This window comes from Onychomys torridus, chromosome X, assembly GCF_903995425.1.
Source record: "Onychomys torridus chromosome X, mOncTor1.1, whole genome shotgun sequence".
In the NCBI taxonomy this organism is placed as follows: domain Eukaryota; kingdom Metazoa; phylum Chordata; class Mammalia; order Rodentia; family Cricetidae; genus Onychomys; species Onychomys torridus.
The window spans coordinates 17,173,711-17,191,741 of NC_050466.1; the positions used below are offsets into that span (position 1 = coordinate 17,173,711).

Consider the following 18,031-nt stretch of genomic DNA (forward strand, 5'->3'; position numbering starts at 1 on the left):
GCTGTGCCTATAAACTGTAATGGCAGCTTTATGAAAAACCATTTGGAAAGGACATAATTTGAGCTGACATGACCCCTCTTCTCACGAGCCTTTTATAATAGTCTTACTTTTGGCTCTTCAAGTACTAGAATGATTTTGTTTCTCAATTTTGTTTCCTTTCACTAACATCTTGCTGTGAAGTGGAAGTGGGTCTTTATTCATTCATTCATTTACTCATATTCATTCATTTATTCATTCAACAAACATTCATTTAGTAGCTCTAGTGTGCTGAGTACCAGGGATACATAACTGAACAAAACCAGATGAATCCCTCTAACAAACTGTATTTCAGTGTAATTGTAAAGGTGTGTGTAGCGGGGAGGGATTGAACTAAGGGCCTTGTACCTGATAGGCAAATGCTCTACCACTGAGCATGTCTCCAACCTGCAATCATTTAGTGCAGAAACTGCCATTAGAGAAAGTTAGGTGATGCAGTGAGAGCCAGTAATGGTTTTGGAGGAGAGCAGAAAGGTTTCTGAGATGTAATTCTAAACTGAAATTGGTGGGAATTGGGCAGAAGCCAACGATTCTGAAAAAATACAAAGACACAAATTGAGGAAAAGGATGACCCAGCTTTCTGAGTCTTCTGCCTTCTGAGATACAAGGCATTGGGAGATTAACTACCTGCACATGAGGAGTTCCTCAGAGGATCTTCACTTCACTTCTGAATTGTCCTATAAACTAAAAGGAAAAGTGTATCTCTAAAATAAAGATAACAAAAAATAAATAAAATAAAAATAACAATTACAACAACAGCAGCAGTCAGGAAATTAGGAGACCTAGAAATAAGAGACTGCCCATCTCCTAAAAATACATCCTCTACAAATGAGACTGTCTGTTTAGAAAGAAATAAATGCAAACAGACAAAGAAATGAAGATAATGTACTCAAAACACCGTGCTTTATTTATTATTTTAAAGAATCAAAAACAGTTTTTCCTTTTTTTTTCCAGAAAGAAACCTCACCATATGGCTTAGGCTGGCCTCACATTCGTGATTCTCCCTGTCTGAGCTTCCCAAGTGCTGGGATTACAAGCTTGCACAACCATATTTGTTTTCAAGTGGACCAATTGATTGTTGTCCTACACATTCATTTGAACAGTGTGAACACGCTGCCTTAATTATTCTAACACAAAAGGCTGGATAAAAATCAAGATACCAAAATGTGCCTTTCAGATTCCTCACTAGTAAAACAGATGAGAAGATTAGACACAGGCTAGGGATGTAGCTCAGTGCTAGAGTGTTTCTCTAGTATGCAAAGGACTCCATCCCTAGTACCAGAAGAAAAAAATAGCTACATCTTTAGGGAGTATTTTCGAATTACCACTTGAAAAGCACTTCAATTAGACTCTAGTGTACAGGAAGCACATAATATGTGCCGCTCTCTCTTCATGCCTGCTTATAGGAGCTAGGGAAATTGGTGTCAGGTTGTTTCAAGAGTGCCATGGAAAGGGGTTACATCAGATGTTCAAGGGTCCACCCTGGCATTAGAAATAGTTAGCAAAATGAGGAATAAAAGAATCATGCTCCACAGCTCACTTAAAAATCACCTGGTTTGTAGAGTACACACACAGAAAGAAACTGTCTTTGTAGCCCATACATATAGGAGATCTCCCCATCTCTCTAAGGCTTTGCTATCTAGCCCAGGCTGACCTCAAATTCCTGATTCTTTTACCCAAGCCTCCTCAGAGCTGAGATTTAGGTGTGTGCCATCGTACACAAGAAATCATCCAGTACCTGCCTCAGTAGAAAGGCATCCCCTATTTTTAAATAAAAGCTAATGTATGCAAGTAATAGACAGCTTTACTTTGACCGTATTCCTCATATGTTTGCCCATTAATCTTCCTCTGTCCTGGAGGAGCAAACAGAACACCCCCTGCCCATGGCAGTTGAAATTGCAGGAAGGACTGGAGATTGCAATATCTCATCACTGCTAAATTTCCTGGATATGATCATGGTGCTGGAGTCACCTACAAACACACCCCTTTACCTAGGAAGTATCCAGACCTGCTGAGGACCACAGTGGCATGATATATGAAACTTGCTGACAAGCCGCTCTGAATAAAACCTTGATATGCAAATGGGGAGATGGAGTGATAAATATGTCAGCTTGCTCAAAATTGCTCAAGGTCTGGACAGACACAGAGAGATTCCTCGTTCTAATCTTGAAGCTCATCAGTAATTTTGAAATTAATTTTTCAGTCAAGAGTTATAAGGACTCCCGCTCCCCCATAGGCTGAGGATATTTTGTCACGTTTACTCTGTCCTGTTTCTCTCCATGACTCACTTATTCCTTTTGTTCCATTCCTTAACCAATATTGGCTGAGAGGGCTCCATGCCAGGCCCAGAACTGAGCACTGTGGAGACGGCCCAGAAGAAAGTCGATTCTGTCTACTCTTGTGTCACTTGGAAGTACTTGGGGACAATCCAATTATTCAAAAACAGTTCATTCTAATGAATGAGACAACCATGGAGGAAGAACGGGTGTGAGGGAAAGTGGCTTGGGAGTGCTTAGCCAACATTTCTGGACCTGGCAAATGGCCCCACAATCTACAGTTATAAGGCTACAAAGGGCAGTGAGCCAAAGAGATGAACACTCCTTTATGAAAAACCTGTCAGCAGAGAGGAAGGATGTGTAAATCTGCACAAGCACTTGACAAGTTGCTCTGTCTGCTCCCTTAAATGTCACAGAGTGTTGGAAAGAGATTGCCTGGATTTGAATGACAGCTGCTGTGTGTGTCCCAGAGAAATAATTGTGAAAGAAGAATGAATAAACTTGGTGCCTCAGGGGAGCCTGGGATCAATCATCAGACCTCCAGTCAATGCCTCAGACCCAGGGCTCCAGCTCCTGTCCGGCTGTAACACTTACCCTTCATCTGCTCTAGCTATGTGAGCTGACATAGTCATGGCAACCCCGTGCTGCATGATTTCAGTCCTGAGAACAAAAAACGCCAACAAGAATCAGGCCAGCTTCTATAGTAGGATTTGCCTTACAATTTAGATTAGAAAAGCTGAGGAGCTGAGTCACTAACACTCATCCCCTGCTCAAAACAGACATTCAATATGAAGATGGACTTGAAGGTCAAGTTAAGGATGAACTTGTGAATCCTAGTACCTAAAATGCAACAAGCCTTCAACATATTGCTTATTGTTCTTGTCATCATATACAAGTGGACTGGGTAAGGAAAACATGTAGCATGCATGAGGACATTGGATAATTTTTCTTCAGGGCATTATCATGGACAGCTACAGGTTCAAAATGGAAGGGTATAAGTACTGGAATTTTTTTTCCTATCTCAGAGGCACACTAAAATGTAGTACATGGGGGGCTGGAGAGATGGCTCAGAGGTTAAGAGCACTAGCTGTTCTTCCAAAGGTCCTGAGTTCAATTCCCAGCAACCACATGGTGGCTCATAACCATTTATAATGAGATCTGGTGCCCTCTTCTGGCCTGCAGGCATATGTGATGTATACATAGTAAATAAATAAATCTTAAAAAAATGTAGTACATGCTAAACTTATTCATTCATTGCCTCGTAGTTCTGATTATTATGGGACTTTTCATAGCTTTCATCTCTATGAACTTATTTGACCCTTATGATAATCCAATGAAATATCTGCTGTTGTTAATGTCTCTGCTTTGTAGATGAGGGAACTGGTGCATCCAGGTCTATGGGTAGAGCTTTTTTTTGGAGACATATGTTCTCATATGTGTGCTTTCCCATTTGAGAGTTTGTGTGTATGTGTATACATGTGTACATGGAGGCCAAAGATGGCATTGTGTGTCTTCTTCCATCACTTTCCACTGTACTCTGTTTTAGGCAGTATCTTGTTGATGCCAGATTTTTCTGGTTCTGCTAGTTCAGTTAGCCAGTTTTCCCCAGAGACCCCCACCTCTGTCACCTAAGTGCTGGGATTACAGGTTGCTGCCACCACTATCTGGCTTTCTGATGGTGCCTGAACCCCTCTTCCTCGCAGCACTATGAATAGGAATTTTTGAAGTGTCTGGCTCTGTGATTTCATAGTACATAAATACCTAACTCTATGGATCACTCTGTAGACTTCCATTTTATTAACCTTAGGCCTTCCAACCTCAAAACAGGAAATGTCCATTTCTTTATTTATACCTTTCATTTCTTTCAACTGTGTTTTATGGCTTGATTTTAAAAAATTACATTTATTTATTTGTTTTGTTGGGGTTGGGGAGCCCATATGGAGCACGGTGTGCATGTGGAGGTCAGAGGACAACTTGACGGAGTGTTTTCCCCTTCCATCATGTAGGTCACCAGACCTGTTATTTTTCATTCATTTGTATTTTATTACTTTCTCTTCCTCTTAAATAGGCATGGGTTTCCCTTTTCATTTTCTCTCTTTCCTTTTCTTCTTTTTGCATGCTGAAATGGAGGCTCAACACTTTACTTTTGGTAAAGATTTTCTCCATCTAAGCCCCAGCTCACCTGCTTTCCCCAAGTTTTGATTATTGTTCAGTTAAAAATATTTATAATTCTACTATTCTTTGACTCATCAGTTTGTTTTTTTTTTCTGAATGTGTGTCTTGGTTTCCAAGATTTTCCAGTTAACTTTCTGTTATAAATTTAATTTGAAATTTATTTACATGATGATCACAACTCAATTATTCAAAATTTATGAGCCTTACTTTTTGGCCTCACAAATGGTCAAGTTTTATAAATGTTCTGTATGTGTGTGCTATGCTAGTTAGTTACAGTGTTCTGTACATTAGTTGTTAGCTTAAGTTTTGAGTCATGCAGTTTAAAGTATCAGTATCCCTGCTTTTATTCATCTCCTCCATATTTCTTTCACCGTTCCTATTCCAACCAAAAAAGAAACTAGCCTGTGGCTGTAGTTCAGCAGTCACTTGCATGCTTAGCTTGTGCATGCCTTGAGTTCAATCACCAGCACTAAAATAAACAAACGAATGGCCTAAGGATTGGCAGAATTTGTTGTTAATTTTCTAAAAATGTTCCCTGTCTAGTTGTTTGGAAATTTACATCCTCTTGCTATTACGTTAATAGTAATATTCCATTAATTGTTACCTTATCAGACTGTAATGCCTGTAAGTACAAAGTCACTTCTGTTCCCCCCCCCCCCCCCCCCCCCCCCCGACAGGGTTTCTCTGTGTAGCTTTGTGCCTTTCCTGGAACTCACTTGGTAGCCCAGGCTGGCCTCGAACTCACCGAGATCCGCCTGCCTCTGCCTCCCGAATGCTGGGATTACAGGCGTGCGCCACCATCGCCTAGCTTTCCAAGTCACTTCTGATACAACACAAGGGTCTTAGAGAACTTGAATTCTCTTCATGCCCTTCCTGATGACCTGCTCGCTGTATAATAGTTTACTTTAACGAAAGCAGATTAGATGGGTGAGGGCCAAAGCTTGGTGCTTAAAGACTGCCTCCTGCTCTTCCAGGGGACCTGGCTTCTATTTCCAGCAAGCACAACTGCCTGCAACTCCAGATCTGGGGTCTCTGACACCTCCGGCTTTTGAGGACCCCTGTACTCGTGTGCATGTACCCACGCACAGATAGACACATACACACACTGTTTTTAGCATCTCCAAATGAATCAGAGTAGAGGTTTGACCCATGTTCTTAAGGTGTCACATTTACTTCTGTCAGTAGTTGCCCTACACTATCGCTTTCCTTGCTTTTCCTTCTTTTGTACATCTTGTTATCCCGAGGTCATTCCCTTCTGAGAACATCTGCAGAATTTCCAGTGTGATATACTGGTGAAAACTTCTCTCTTTTGATTTTCCAAAAACATATTGATTTTCTGAATATTAATTGTGACTGGCATTGCCCTAAGGACATCTGATTGCCAAGAGCAGGGTTGCCATGAGCATCCCTATGCTGGCTTTGACTTCAGAGGAGAAGTGTCCATCAGCATTCAGCTTCTTTGGTGGGCTCATGATGCCTGTCTCAGGAGAGTTGCTGAAATCCTTAAGAAGAGACAACAGATGGAGAAACCCTGCCTCAGAGAGCAAAGACAGCCAAAGGTAATTATTATTTCTAATGAACACTTCCTCTCCTAACTTTCAGGAAGGCTTTTGTTTGTTTGTTTTGTTTTAGTTTTAGTTTTTGAGACAGGGTTTCTTTGTGTAACAGCTCTGGCTGTCGTTAAAGTTGTTTTGTGGACCAGGCTGGCCTTGAACTCACAGAAATCTGCCTGTCTCTGCCCCCACTAGTGCTGGGATTAAAGGTGTGCACTACTACCACCCAGCAATGAAGGTTTAATTTCTACAGTTGGAAACTAAATATGGCCCTTTTGAAGTCCTCACAGCTCTTATAATTGGAAGCTCCTTACTCTAAGCCCCTTGTTTCAAACCTGGGGCCAGGGATAAGCTATACTTTTTCTGAAGTTTAAGCCATGGTGTTCTTCTGGGATCTAACCTGGGAATCTTTATATGATCAGCACTTTTTAAAGTCAATGTCTAATATCAAGCCTTTTCCTATTTTGATGCCACCAGGACCCACTGCAGATCACCAGGTCTGGTGATGAAGCTAATTCAAAGGCAGAAGATTCTGCTTACAGGCCAGAATCAGGTTTCATAGTAGTGGGATAGAGAAACAAAAGCCTGATAAAAACCACAAGCTGCTGCCGGCCTCACCTCAACTGTGCGAGGTGAACAACTTGTCTTAGTTACTGTTCTACTGCTGGGAAGAGATACCATGACTACGGCAACTCTTATAAAAGAAAGCATTTAATTGAGGTTTGCTTACAGTTTCAGAGGTTTAGACCACTATCACCATGGTGAGAAGCATGGAAATATGCAGGCAGGCATGGTGTTGGAAAAGTTGTTGAGAGCTACTGATCTGCAGGCAGAGAGGGGGGAGGGAGGGAGGGAGGGAGGGAGGGAGAGAGAGAGAGAGAGAGAGAGAGAGAGAGAGAGAGAGAGAGACTAGGCCTGATATGGGCTTTTGAAACCTCAAAGCCCACTTCAAGTGGCACACTTCCTTCAACAAGGCCACACCTCCTAATCCTTCTCAAGTGGTGCCACTCTCTGATGACTAAGTATTCAAATATATGAGTCTATGAGTGCCATTCTGTAGTTAGAGTTTTCCTGCCTGGCCCACAGTCAGGACAAATCTCTCTCACCCTCCAGGCCCACAGATGCTCAGACACAACCAAGTAAACACACAGAAACTTATATTGCTTACAAACTGTATGGCCGTGGCAGGCTTCTTGTTATCTAGTTCTTCTATCTTAAATTAACCCATTTCTGTTAGTCTATACTTTGCCATGTGAGTCGTGGCTTATACCATTACCTTACATCCTTCTTGCCATGGCGGCGGCTGGTGGTGTCTGTCCTCCCCAGCCTTCTACCTCCCAGAATTCTCTTCTCTGCTTGTTCCGCCTATACTTCCTGCCTGGCTACTAGCCAATCAGCATTTTATTTATACAGAGTGATATCCACAGCACCATTCTTATTCAAACCACCACAATGATCAATGCAACTTGTAAGAGAAAACATTTAATTGGGGGCTTGCTTAGTGTTTCAGAGGGTGCAACCATGACCAGCATGGAGGGGAGCAAGGCAGCAGGCAGACAGGCATGGCACTGGGGCAGTAGCTGAGGGCTTACATCTGATCCATAAGCAGTAGGCAGAGAAAGCAAGACTGAGCATTGAAACCTCAAAGCCTGCCCCTAGTGACAAACCTCCTCCAACAAGGCCACACCTCCTAATTCTTCCTAAAACTGTTCTAACAGGGACTAAGCATTCAAATATATGAGCCTATGGGGGACATTCTCTTTCAAACCGCCATACAACCATATGCCTCCAACAATGAGCTGCTCCTTCTCTGGGGTCAGTGAAGCCGAATACAGAAGAAAGATGGCCGGAGATGAACAACACAGCATCTGAATGGAAACATCTGAGTTCTATGACTGGCAAAGATCCAGCACTGGCATCGGGTAGTCTAGTCAAATTGTGGCCTGTTTCATTTTTAAGACAGACTCTCATACAGCTCAGGCTGTCGTTGAGCTGACTATGATGACAAAGATGATCTTGAACTTCTGATATTACTATACCTCTCAAGTGGGATTACAGGCATGTCTCATCATGCCTAGCCTAGACTGGGTTTTATTTCACATACATGAAGGCAGAAGATAATGCAGGAAGATATCATACAGGAATGTTTTATAAGCTCTAGTGGCCCAGACCAATTAAAAAGTTTATACCTTAGGAAAAATGCAGCCTGTATTAATATTTCTACAGCCCTTCATAGTCTCTGGCTCCTGGCCATTCTTTAGAGCTCTTCAGCCACCTCTTGGTTTCTGAGTATGACAAGGGCTCATAGTTCCAGGATTCTGGAGGCTTATAGCATCAGGAATCACTCTCCAGCTGCTTTAGCTGCAGCAGCAGTTTGGATGTCTGGGCCCAGAAGCCCATGTTTTATCACCTCTTGGTGTTAACAGCTCAGCCTGCTGTATCTGTGATAAAGACTACAAGTAGGCAATGAAAGACCATCTGGGGAAGCATTTATTAGGCTTGATGCTGCCAAATTGGGGAAAGTACACCAGAGAAACCCCAGGGGTTAAGCTGACAAAACTGAGAAAGAACCTGATAATATCGGTAGAAAAGGCACACAACACACTCATGCCTGAATTATAATTCCACTAACCACAGTCTTGCATATTCAAAGCTCTCAGTTCTACCAGTCATGGGCTTTCCATATGCAACAACCACAGGATTTGTTTAGGAACGCATTAAAAACTTCACGTTATACCAACCACAGGGAATTTCCCCAAGCTAAGCAACTGCAGGGTGAAGTATTCTTTCGAGGAGGAGGAACGGAGTCTTCCAAATCCCTGCCAGCTGCTCAGAGAAGTGATTAGAGAGCAAAGCCCCCAGAAGCAGGAGTAGTGACTTTCCCCCAAAGCACCTATGGTTGCAGGCTCCCTTGCAGCTGGAGTGGGGTTTCCTTGGAGGGACAGGACTGTTTAAAGTAGATGGACTGCCTTGAGTGTAGTCTGGCTGTTATCAAAGGGACCAATTGGCTGACAGCTGCCATGCCAAGGCAGACAGGTATAAGGGCTGTTATCCCAGGGAACTAATGGGCCACTCCCAGCAGTTTGCTTATCCACAGAAACAACAACAGGCAAACTTTGGAAGATGTTTATTAAAAAAATCAAAGAAGTTAACATTCTTTGTAGTAACTGGACATGGTGGCTCAAGTCTGTAATAGCAATAGCTGGGGGGCTGAGACAGGAAGATTGTCACTAGTGCCAGGTCAACCTGGGCTACATTGGAAGTTCCAGGTCAGCCTGGGATATAGTGTGAGACTCTGTCTCAAAACAATCATAACAACAAAGCAAGGAAATCAAATAAAAATAAAACAATAATTAACTCCTAACCATGTGCCCTTAGGGAGAGTTGGGCCCTTATGATTAATTGCACCTTAGAATCAACTACATCATTGGTTAAAATTAAAAAACACAAAATCATGCCCTAATCTCCTAAATAAACCAAACCCCCCCAGAAATGGGATCCAAGAATCTGCCTGCATTCCTAACAAGATTCCAAAAATGTTTTCTTTTCCATATATATTGAACCAAGGCTTCATGTACATCCCAGGCTGGTCTTGAACTCCCTATGTAGCTAAAGCTGGCCCTAAATTCCTGATCCTCCTAGCCACTCCTCCCAAGTGCAGTGATTATAGGCACAGACTACCACAGTAGCTTCAAAATAGCTCTTTTAACAGGGTGTAGCTCAGATTTGGAGTCGAATTTCTGACTCACTTGCGATACCTCCCTAGAGAGCTGGGCTACAGATGTTCATCACCCTGCCCAGTTCCCCAGTCAATTCTGAGGTAGCCAGCTAAGGAGCCTATCGACCCCCTTTTACTGTCTTGAACCTGATTTGATTTGGGTTCCACCTTGTCATACATACACATCTGGCCTCAAGGCACAGTACTGAGGCTAGGGAGAAAAGGAGAGGCAGAAAGGAAGAGTGGAGGGGGGGACAGAGTCACGAACTCAGGGGTACAATGCAAATTAGGTTTCTAAACCAGCCCGACAGCACTGGCTACCGCTGGTGAGGCCTGTTGCGTCTTTTTTCCTTCTTCCCTCCCTGCTTCCCCCTCCCTACTCGGACCCTTGAACTAGGAACCGCCCCCACACTCCACTGATTGGCTCCGCTAGCCGCTCGTCAAACTCTTTTGTGTGGGCAGGCAGCAGATAAAAGCGCTGCGGCAGCCCTGGGAACTGCGCTGCTGGGATCGGGTTACCTCTGGGTAGGTGCCTAGGTGAAGCAGTTCTTCCTGGTAGCTTCCAGTCGCCTAGCGGCTCAGGAAGCTCCAGCCCTTTTTTCCTGCAGGGCGACGGGACTGAAAGGCAGAATCTGTAGCTGAAGACGTCGCAACAGCTGCTGGCCACCAGCGGATCGCAGGTTAAAAAAAAAAAAGCGGGGTGGGGGGGGGGGGACGCGATTCCTTGGTGAGGAGAGGGGAAAAGGGGAGGGGGCGGGGAAGCCCGAGGGTACTAGGTGGCTCCGGTCTTGGAGAATCATCAATTGAGAAGCTGGGAGCGTTTGCATGGCCTGACTGCATTGGGATTCACCTGGAAGATGACACTTGGTAGGATTTGCCTGGCCAGGGAAGGGGTTGGGGGAAGAGGCCACCTGGAGGATGAGGGAGAAGGAATTCTGTTTGCCTGGAACCCCCCTATGTATCTCCTCTAATTTCATCAGACACTGTGGGGGTGGGTGTGTCCAATTCATGTTCCTTTTCTCAGTAGCGGCCCATCAAAGCGGAAATCTGAACTTGAATTCGGTGCAGCTGATTGTTAGAACTGGGTAGGCTGATGGTGTCTCGGGGTGCAATGCGTTTGGGGGGGTTGTCGTTTTGGATTGTGTTCAGAAGGTGCGAGAGGGAATTTTCTGCCTGGTGACAGCAGAAGAGGCGGGAGAAGAGGGGGGGGGGGAGGGGGAGGGAGTATCGGGATGACGATGACGATGGAGTCTGTTTCTGACCCTTCCCTTCCCTCCTCTATTGTGGCGCAGTCTTGAAATCCTGAGCACCAGGATCTGCGACCCACTGTGGACCGAGATCTACGTATTCTGGAGGCGAGCTTTCTCACAGGAGGACACAGGTTGCAGAGGCTGGAAATAAAGACTTACTCCAGTTTCCTAGCTAGTGTAAGAATCTAAGAAATCACGGGCTGGAGGGCGGGGGTGGTGGTCTGCGAGCTTTGAAAGGGGCAGTGTGGTTGACACCAGAGATCGTGAGATCTCTTTTTAACCCCTGCGAATTTTGTGACCACTGTGCTTTATTTTGAGAGTCCGACATCAGTTCCACACACCATTAAATGTAGAATGGAAGCAACAGTTGCCCTCCCTCTCACAGGATGACGTGACTGTAAAAAGCACCCTGTTAGTACAGAGACATGGGCTAGCTCCAGGAGGCTGCAATTGCTCTCCTTCCCAGTATTTTTAGGACAGTGGATGGATATTGAGGTACGATCATTACAACTGTAGCCTGTTCCCTTATTAATCCCCCCTCCCGTTTTATTTTTTGCAGCCCCTGCTGAGATTGGAGACTGCTGCGTGACTGAAGAGAAGCTATTTTTTTTTTTTCTAAAACGCCCTGAGAATCTTGTATTAAGATATCCTATTGCCGTTGTCAGGCATGGCTAGCATCCTTTCACGTATGGGTAACAGCCGGGGGCAGAATTCACCCTTGCCACCTTGGGCTCATTCCATGCTCAGGTCCCTGGGGAGGAGTCTCGGTCCTTTAATGGCCAACATGGCAGATAGAAACATGAGGCTGTTCTCTGGGAGGGCAGAGCCAGCCCAGGGGGAAGAAACCTTTGAAAACTGGCTGAGCCAGGTCACTGGGGTCCTGCCTGAGTGGCATATGCCTGAGGAGGAAAAGGTCAGGCGTCTAATGAGAACCCTTCGGGGCCCTGCCCGGGAGGTCATGCGTTTGCTCCATGCTGCCAATCCCACCCTAAATGTGGCAGATTTTTTGCGGGCAATGAAACTGGTCTTTGGGGAGCCTGAGAGCAGCGTGGCAGCCCATGGTAAATTTTTTAACACTGTGCAGACCCCTGGAGAGAAACCATCCCTGTATGTGATCCGCTTAGAGGTGCAGCTGCAGAATGCTATCCAGGCAGGGGTCTTTGCCGAGAGAGAGGCAAACAAGGCTCGCCTGCATCAGCTCCTTGTTGGAGCTGAGCTGAGTAGAGACCTTCGATTCCGGCTTAAGGGGCTTCTCAGGATGTATGGAAATGAGCCAGAGCACCTTCCCGATTTCCTGGAGTTGATCAGGATGATAAGGGAGGAGGAGGATTGGGATGATACCTTCAATCAGCGAAAGCGGCCTAGAAGATCTGAGTCAATGATGGAGAGGGTGTTCAGTCCTATGGCATTTCAGGGCTCCCCACCAATCATGGTCAGCAGTACTGACTGTAACGTGATAGAGATAGATGACTCACCGGATGACTCAGATGAGGATGTGATTTTGGTGGAGTCTGAGGACCCACCACTGCCATCCACAAGTGCCCCTCCCTTCCTAGGCAGGGCTATATCTGAGGACCAAGTGCTGGTCATTGAGTCCCCCAACATTTCTGAGATTCAGGCTCCTTCCACCAGCAGTGGTGCTGGGCGCAAGAACAATAGTTTTGGGGAGCTGCGTAGAACCAGGAAGCGAAAGCTTGCAGCCCACTGCGCCCATTGTGGTGAGGAGGGTCACTCCAAAGAAACCTGTGACAATGAGACCGATAAGTCTCAGGTTTTTGAGAATCTGATCATCACCCTACAGGAGCTGACTCATTCAGAGGAGGAGCGGGCAAGAGAGGCCTTTGGGGAACATTTTGGCTTCTATGAACTACAGTAAGATGCCATCCTCCAGGCTGGAATTAACCCTTAGCTGTACTCAGAGTCCAATGATGGAAAAGTTGGGGGGACAGACTTCTAATTGCATGAACGAATCCACAAAGTGGCTTTCTTTTGGGATGGAGAAAGGGTTGTGAACACCAGTACAGTAGAAAGAAATGGCCTGACCTATGGCCTTCTTCCCTTTCCCTGCTGCCTGAATCTACTTTCTGTGTGCACCTATCTTCTTGGTGGCTTTATTCTCTTTGTGAAAGTGCTATTGTCCATTGTTCAATCTTCAAGTAAGGAAGAAAAAAGTAGAAACTACCCAACCCTCTCTATCCTGTGTAACAATTATAAGCCCTTTGGTGACTATCCTTCTAAAATTTCTCTGTACCTATGTTCCTAGATAGATATCTGTATAGACAAACGTGATCAAATATTCGTGTTGCTCTATATGCTGTATTTTTTCACCAAAAATGTATGTTGTGGCCTTCTTTGTCAATAAATAGATAAGTATGTGTCAGCATCTACTTTAACGTCTTGTGGTATTATTTTAGGAAGCAAAGGAAAAGGAACAATATAGTGAGAAGGTATAACGGGGTGGAATTACACTCAGAAGTGTTTTGTTTTTAGTAAACATTGATTTGCAGAAGAGAAAAAAGCCAGGCCTGGTGGTCTAGTTCTGGGAGACTGAGGCAGGAGGATCTCGAGTTCAAAGTCTGCATGAGCAACAGAGTTAGCTCAGAGCCAGACTGGAAAGTTACTTAAAATTAAAAGAAAAGAATTATCTTAATGACAGAACAATTGTTTAGCATGCAGAAAGCTCCAGGCCCAATCCCCACTCCACCACACACACACACACACACACACACACACACACACACACACACACACACACACACCACTTGTTTAGCATGTATAAAGCTCAATGCTTAATCACCCCTCCCCCATACACAGGAAGAAAGAAAAATACAGAGCACTTGTTTAGCATACATAAAGCTCTAGGCTTAATCTCCACCACACACAGACACACAAAGAAAGATAAATAAATACAGAGCACTTGTTTAGCATGCATAAAGCTCTAGGCTTAATACCCATCACACACACACACACACACACACACACACACACACACACACACACCACACTACACACACATCCCCACACCATATACACACACACACTACACACACACCACACACACCACACACACACACACACCACACCATACACACACACCACACCATACACATGCACCACACTATACACACACACACACCACACACACCCCTACACACTACACCATACACACATACAAAGAAAGAAATATAGAAAGAAAGAAGCTGAATAAATCTTCTAAAGCAAAGGATCCCTTTGTTACAACTGATTGATTCCCTGCCCATAGAGCCAAATTATGGCCTATACTGACTGACAAATCTCCATGGCTTTCTTCTCTAATATTCCAGAGCAGTCTGCTAGAGGAGAAGGCCAGTGCTGAGGTAGGAGCCTAACATGGGAATTGCAGTGATTCAGTTCCTGCTCATGTTGGAAAGGGCATTTCTTCCTTTGGGTAGCACCTTTAAATTTCTGCTGGTGTTGCTGGGCATTCTGCTCTCTTCTGTGGGCTGATACTACCCTCTGCTGCCTCCATAATTAAGGAAAGAAGAGAGCATTTCCTCTTAGCTTAGCATCAGCAAGCTCTGCTCCTGACAGTGGCCCAATCCTCAGCCTGTAAACAATAAATAGCCATAGGAGCCCAAGGATCCCAAATCCCAAATCAATGTAAGATCACTTGCAATTCACTCCATTCATACAGAGGCAAAGGACAGCAATCTACTTGTCAGGGAAAGGTAGTGTGGAGAGAGTGAAATGGATTCATACATCTGAGTCCCTGAGAAAGTTTATCATGTAGGAAATAGAGGCCCCACAGAACTGAGAGAATAAGAGTATGCAGCAGTGGGAGCTGGTGTGTCAGGGGAGAAGCATGGTGCTTTATGGGTCAGGGATAGGGATGAGGGAACAAGGGCTACGAAGACTCACATGGAGATTGGCAGGGATAGAAATCCTGGTAGGAATAACAGACATAGGGTTTTATGAAGAAACCTGGCTTTTGCTGAACCAAGAGTGACCCAGATATGTCTCTGAGGCAGGTATTAGCAGTGTCATTTTGCTGGGATTTGATGGTCCATTTAGAAGTGGCAAGAGTCCCCAGGCTGAGACCTGGAGGAGGTGGCAGACACCAAGGGCTACCTACAAGAGGTTTTGTCCAGACCCTGACTTCAAGTGTTTCTTTTTTTTTTTTTTCCAGAATGGCCACCTCAGCTCTTCCTAGCTTCTCGCTCTTGCTCCATTCCATGACCTCATAATCTGGTCTTACAATCACCACCCCCCCTGTCTCTTGGAGCCACATTCCCCAGCATTCATTTGTGTTTTAAACCTCAGCTACTGAACACTCATGGCCAGAGGGAAACTGGAAGTGATCGCTGCTGCTTCTGACCCTTGAGTTTAGAATTCAGGTCTGAACAAAGCCTTCTCATCCTTCCAAAGCACCTGTGTATCTCTGGCAGCCACTGCACACTCTCCAGAGCCAGAGAGGTGACTTCTTGTGCTTCTAGGAGGAAACTGCTCTGGCTTCTCAGGCTCCTCTAGTTGGCACAAATTGTAACTTACTTTCCACCTGCCCCTCTGGACACTTGCCGTATTGGTTACTTCTTCTCAGTGATGTGACAAGATACTTGACCAAATAAACTTGTGGAAGGGTTTGTTTTCTCTCACAGTGCATTCCATCATGGTGGCGAACACACGGCAGAAGGCACGTGAGGCAGTTGGTCACACTGTGCCTTCAATCAGGAAGCAAAGAGAGATGATGGCTAATGCTTGGCTTTTTCCTTTTTGATTTGGGACTTCAGCCCACGGGATGGATGGTGCTGCCCACATGCAGGATGGGCCTTCCCTCTGCAGCTGAACTTTTCTGGAAACCCAATCAGAGACAGCCCTAGAGATGTTCCCATGGTGATTCTAAATCCAGTCAGGTTGACAATGAAGACTTAAGCATCACATTGTCCTTTGCCGAATACCTGTCCCCCGTGTCCAGCATAGTTGAAAAAAGTTCCACGTTCCAGATCAACTTTATTCAACTCCACTCTTCAAATACTCGTTGAATGATTGGTCCAAAGACATAGATTATGCTGACAGCATTGCTTTCTACCCCAGGCAGGGTAGAAACACAGAAAGGAAAAGAAACAAATTCTGGCTGTTCAAGACCCTCCTCACTGGAGCTAGAGCAGTGCTTAGAAAATCCATTCTGGGGACCTTTTGCCTTTCTCATGCCTCTCCCCACCCTGTGATATGCACATTCAAAATACTTAATTTTTTTTTAAATTTTGCTGACCTGAAATTCCCCCCCCCCCTCTTATGAGGCAGCATCCTTTCCTTTATGCAAGAAAAATCCATTTTTCTCCGATTGGATACCTGAGTATTCAGATCAGACCACTGAGACTGCTAAACAAAGGTGAATAGGGAGAGCATTTGTGCTACAATACCCTTCCTTTCGAGCTATGACCTTATTCTCTCTCTTCTGCCTCCACCCTCACTGGTCACGATGGGCTGAAAATGGCTTTTTGTCCTGTCAGAAGCACCAGGCCTCTAAGTGGCCTTTTATATTGTCTCCCCTTTTCTCATCTTTTCCCTCGGTTTCCATGACACCCTTCTTTCATGGAGCCCCCCTCTCTGGCCCTTTTGGTACTCTCTTCTCTGTTTCTTTTGTACCTTTTTTCTCTTTCTGGCCTTTGTATAATTATAATAAAAATTGAATAAATATCACCACTGAAAGTTTTAAGAGTTGTTTGCCATGGCAAAACAGTATCAAGCCCTTTAACAACATCAGTTCAGTTAAGCATCATACCAGTCTTATAAAATAGGCAAGCCCATGATCTCATTTCAGTAATGAAGAAACAGACTGAACATCTCAGAAACTCACCTGGAATTGTGAGGCTTGTAAGCTGGGCAACTTGGGGGTTGAATGACCCCTTCACAGGGGTCATTTAAGACCATTGGAGAACACAGATGTTTACATTACAATTCATAACAGTAGGAAAATTACAGTCATAAAGTAGTAATGAAAATAATTTTATGATTGGGGGTCACCCCAACATGAGGGACTCTACTAAGTGGTCACAGCATTAAGAAGGTTGAGAACCACTGCTCTAAGGTGACTGACTCCAAAGCCTCAACCTTTTCCCTGACTCATGGGTTCATAGCACCCTCGGCACATGTTGTGTGTTTTTACATACAAGGGCTGCTGTTAGTAGATATGCTTTGAATGTGAAATTAAGGCAGGGCTAACCCATTGTAGGCTCTTGAGAAATGACAACTGCTGGGTTAGAATGTGTTACTTAATCTGCTCTGGAAGGAAGGACAGAAGAAATGAACTGTTGTCCCTGAGATGCACCATGTGCTCACTTAGTGCTCATTTGAGGATGTCAAATAGTCAGGCTCCTTAAGTTCCACTGAACCTGGCCCCTGGCAGTCGTGATAAGACTATTATGTTCAGGAAGGCCTGAGGTTTGTTAAGGATGGCAGGAGGGTAAGAGAGGATTTACTGAATACTACAGTGGATTTCCTGGGCCAAACCAATGCCACCCCCACTACCCATGCATGGCAGGGGGTGTGGTTTGTGCATCCCGGGGGAGGGGGCGATTTCTCCTTTTCTTTCATGTTAAAGGCTTCCCATGTCTTTTTAGACTGCTCAAAACCATCAGAGCCATTGTCCTCAGTAATATGTGACAGGCATTTGGTGGGCGAGAGGTGGGGGGGAACTTTGGAGAAACACAGAACTTCCCCAGTGCATGGCAGGAAGGAGACGTGATTGATGTCTGAGAAGTCCTTACTATCCAATTAAGTATGTGTTTCCACAACCAGGGATCCCAGGGACAGGACAAAAGAGGGGTGAGGTGGAACAGAGAGTGTCTTAAGGGTCTTAAGGCTTCATCCTGAAAGGATATATGGATCATCTCCTGCAGCAGTTCATCTCAGATCTCCCACAACTGTGTCTTTAGATAGATACTCTGTTCGCAAGCTCTACTTTATAGTCAAGGACATCAAGGTACAGTGAATTCAGTCACTCTTTGAACATCACACAGCCAGTATGGGCTACAGCTAGAACTG

The 18,031-nt window shown here is 44.8% G+C and overlaps 1 protein-coding gene across 3 annotated transcripts; it reads left to right on the top strand.

Moving 5' to 3' along the window:
- The first annotated feature begins 10,199 nt into the window (after nt 1–10,199).
- On the top strand, nt 10,200–13,395 carry Zcchc12 (zinc finger CCHC-type containing 12). Of its 3 annotated transcripts, XM_036174489.1 has the most exons (5): nt 10,200–10,283; nt 10,367–10,438; nt 10,786–10,843; nt 11,051–11,185; nt 11,568–13,395. In XM_036174489.1, exon 5 carries the CDS (start codon nt 11,676–11,678, stop codon nt 12,882–12,884), a length of 1,209 nt encoding a protein of 402 aa, XP_036030382.1. In that variant the 5' UTR covers nt 10,200–10,283; nt 10,367–10,438; nt 10,786–10,843; nt 11,051–11,185; nt 11,568–11,675; the 3' UTR covers nt 12,885–13,395. The 3 variants fall into 3 exon arrangements, with proteins under 3 accessions (XP_036030382.1, XP_036030383.1, XP_036030381.1); XM_036174490.1 differs by having other exon boundaries at nt 10,216–10,438; nt 10,783–10,843; XM_036174488.1 differs by having other exon boundaries at nt 10,216–10,438.
- Nucleotides 13,396–18,031: the final 4,636 nt, after the last annotated feature.

Excerpts from the sequence above, each read along its gene's own strand:
- Zcchc12 (XM_036174489.1), top strand. The coding sequence starts at position 11,676 with ATGGCTAGCATCCTTTCACGTATGGGTAACAGCCGGGGGCAGAATTCA.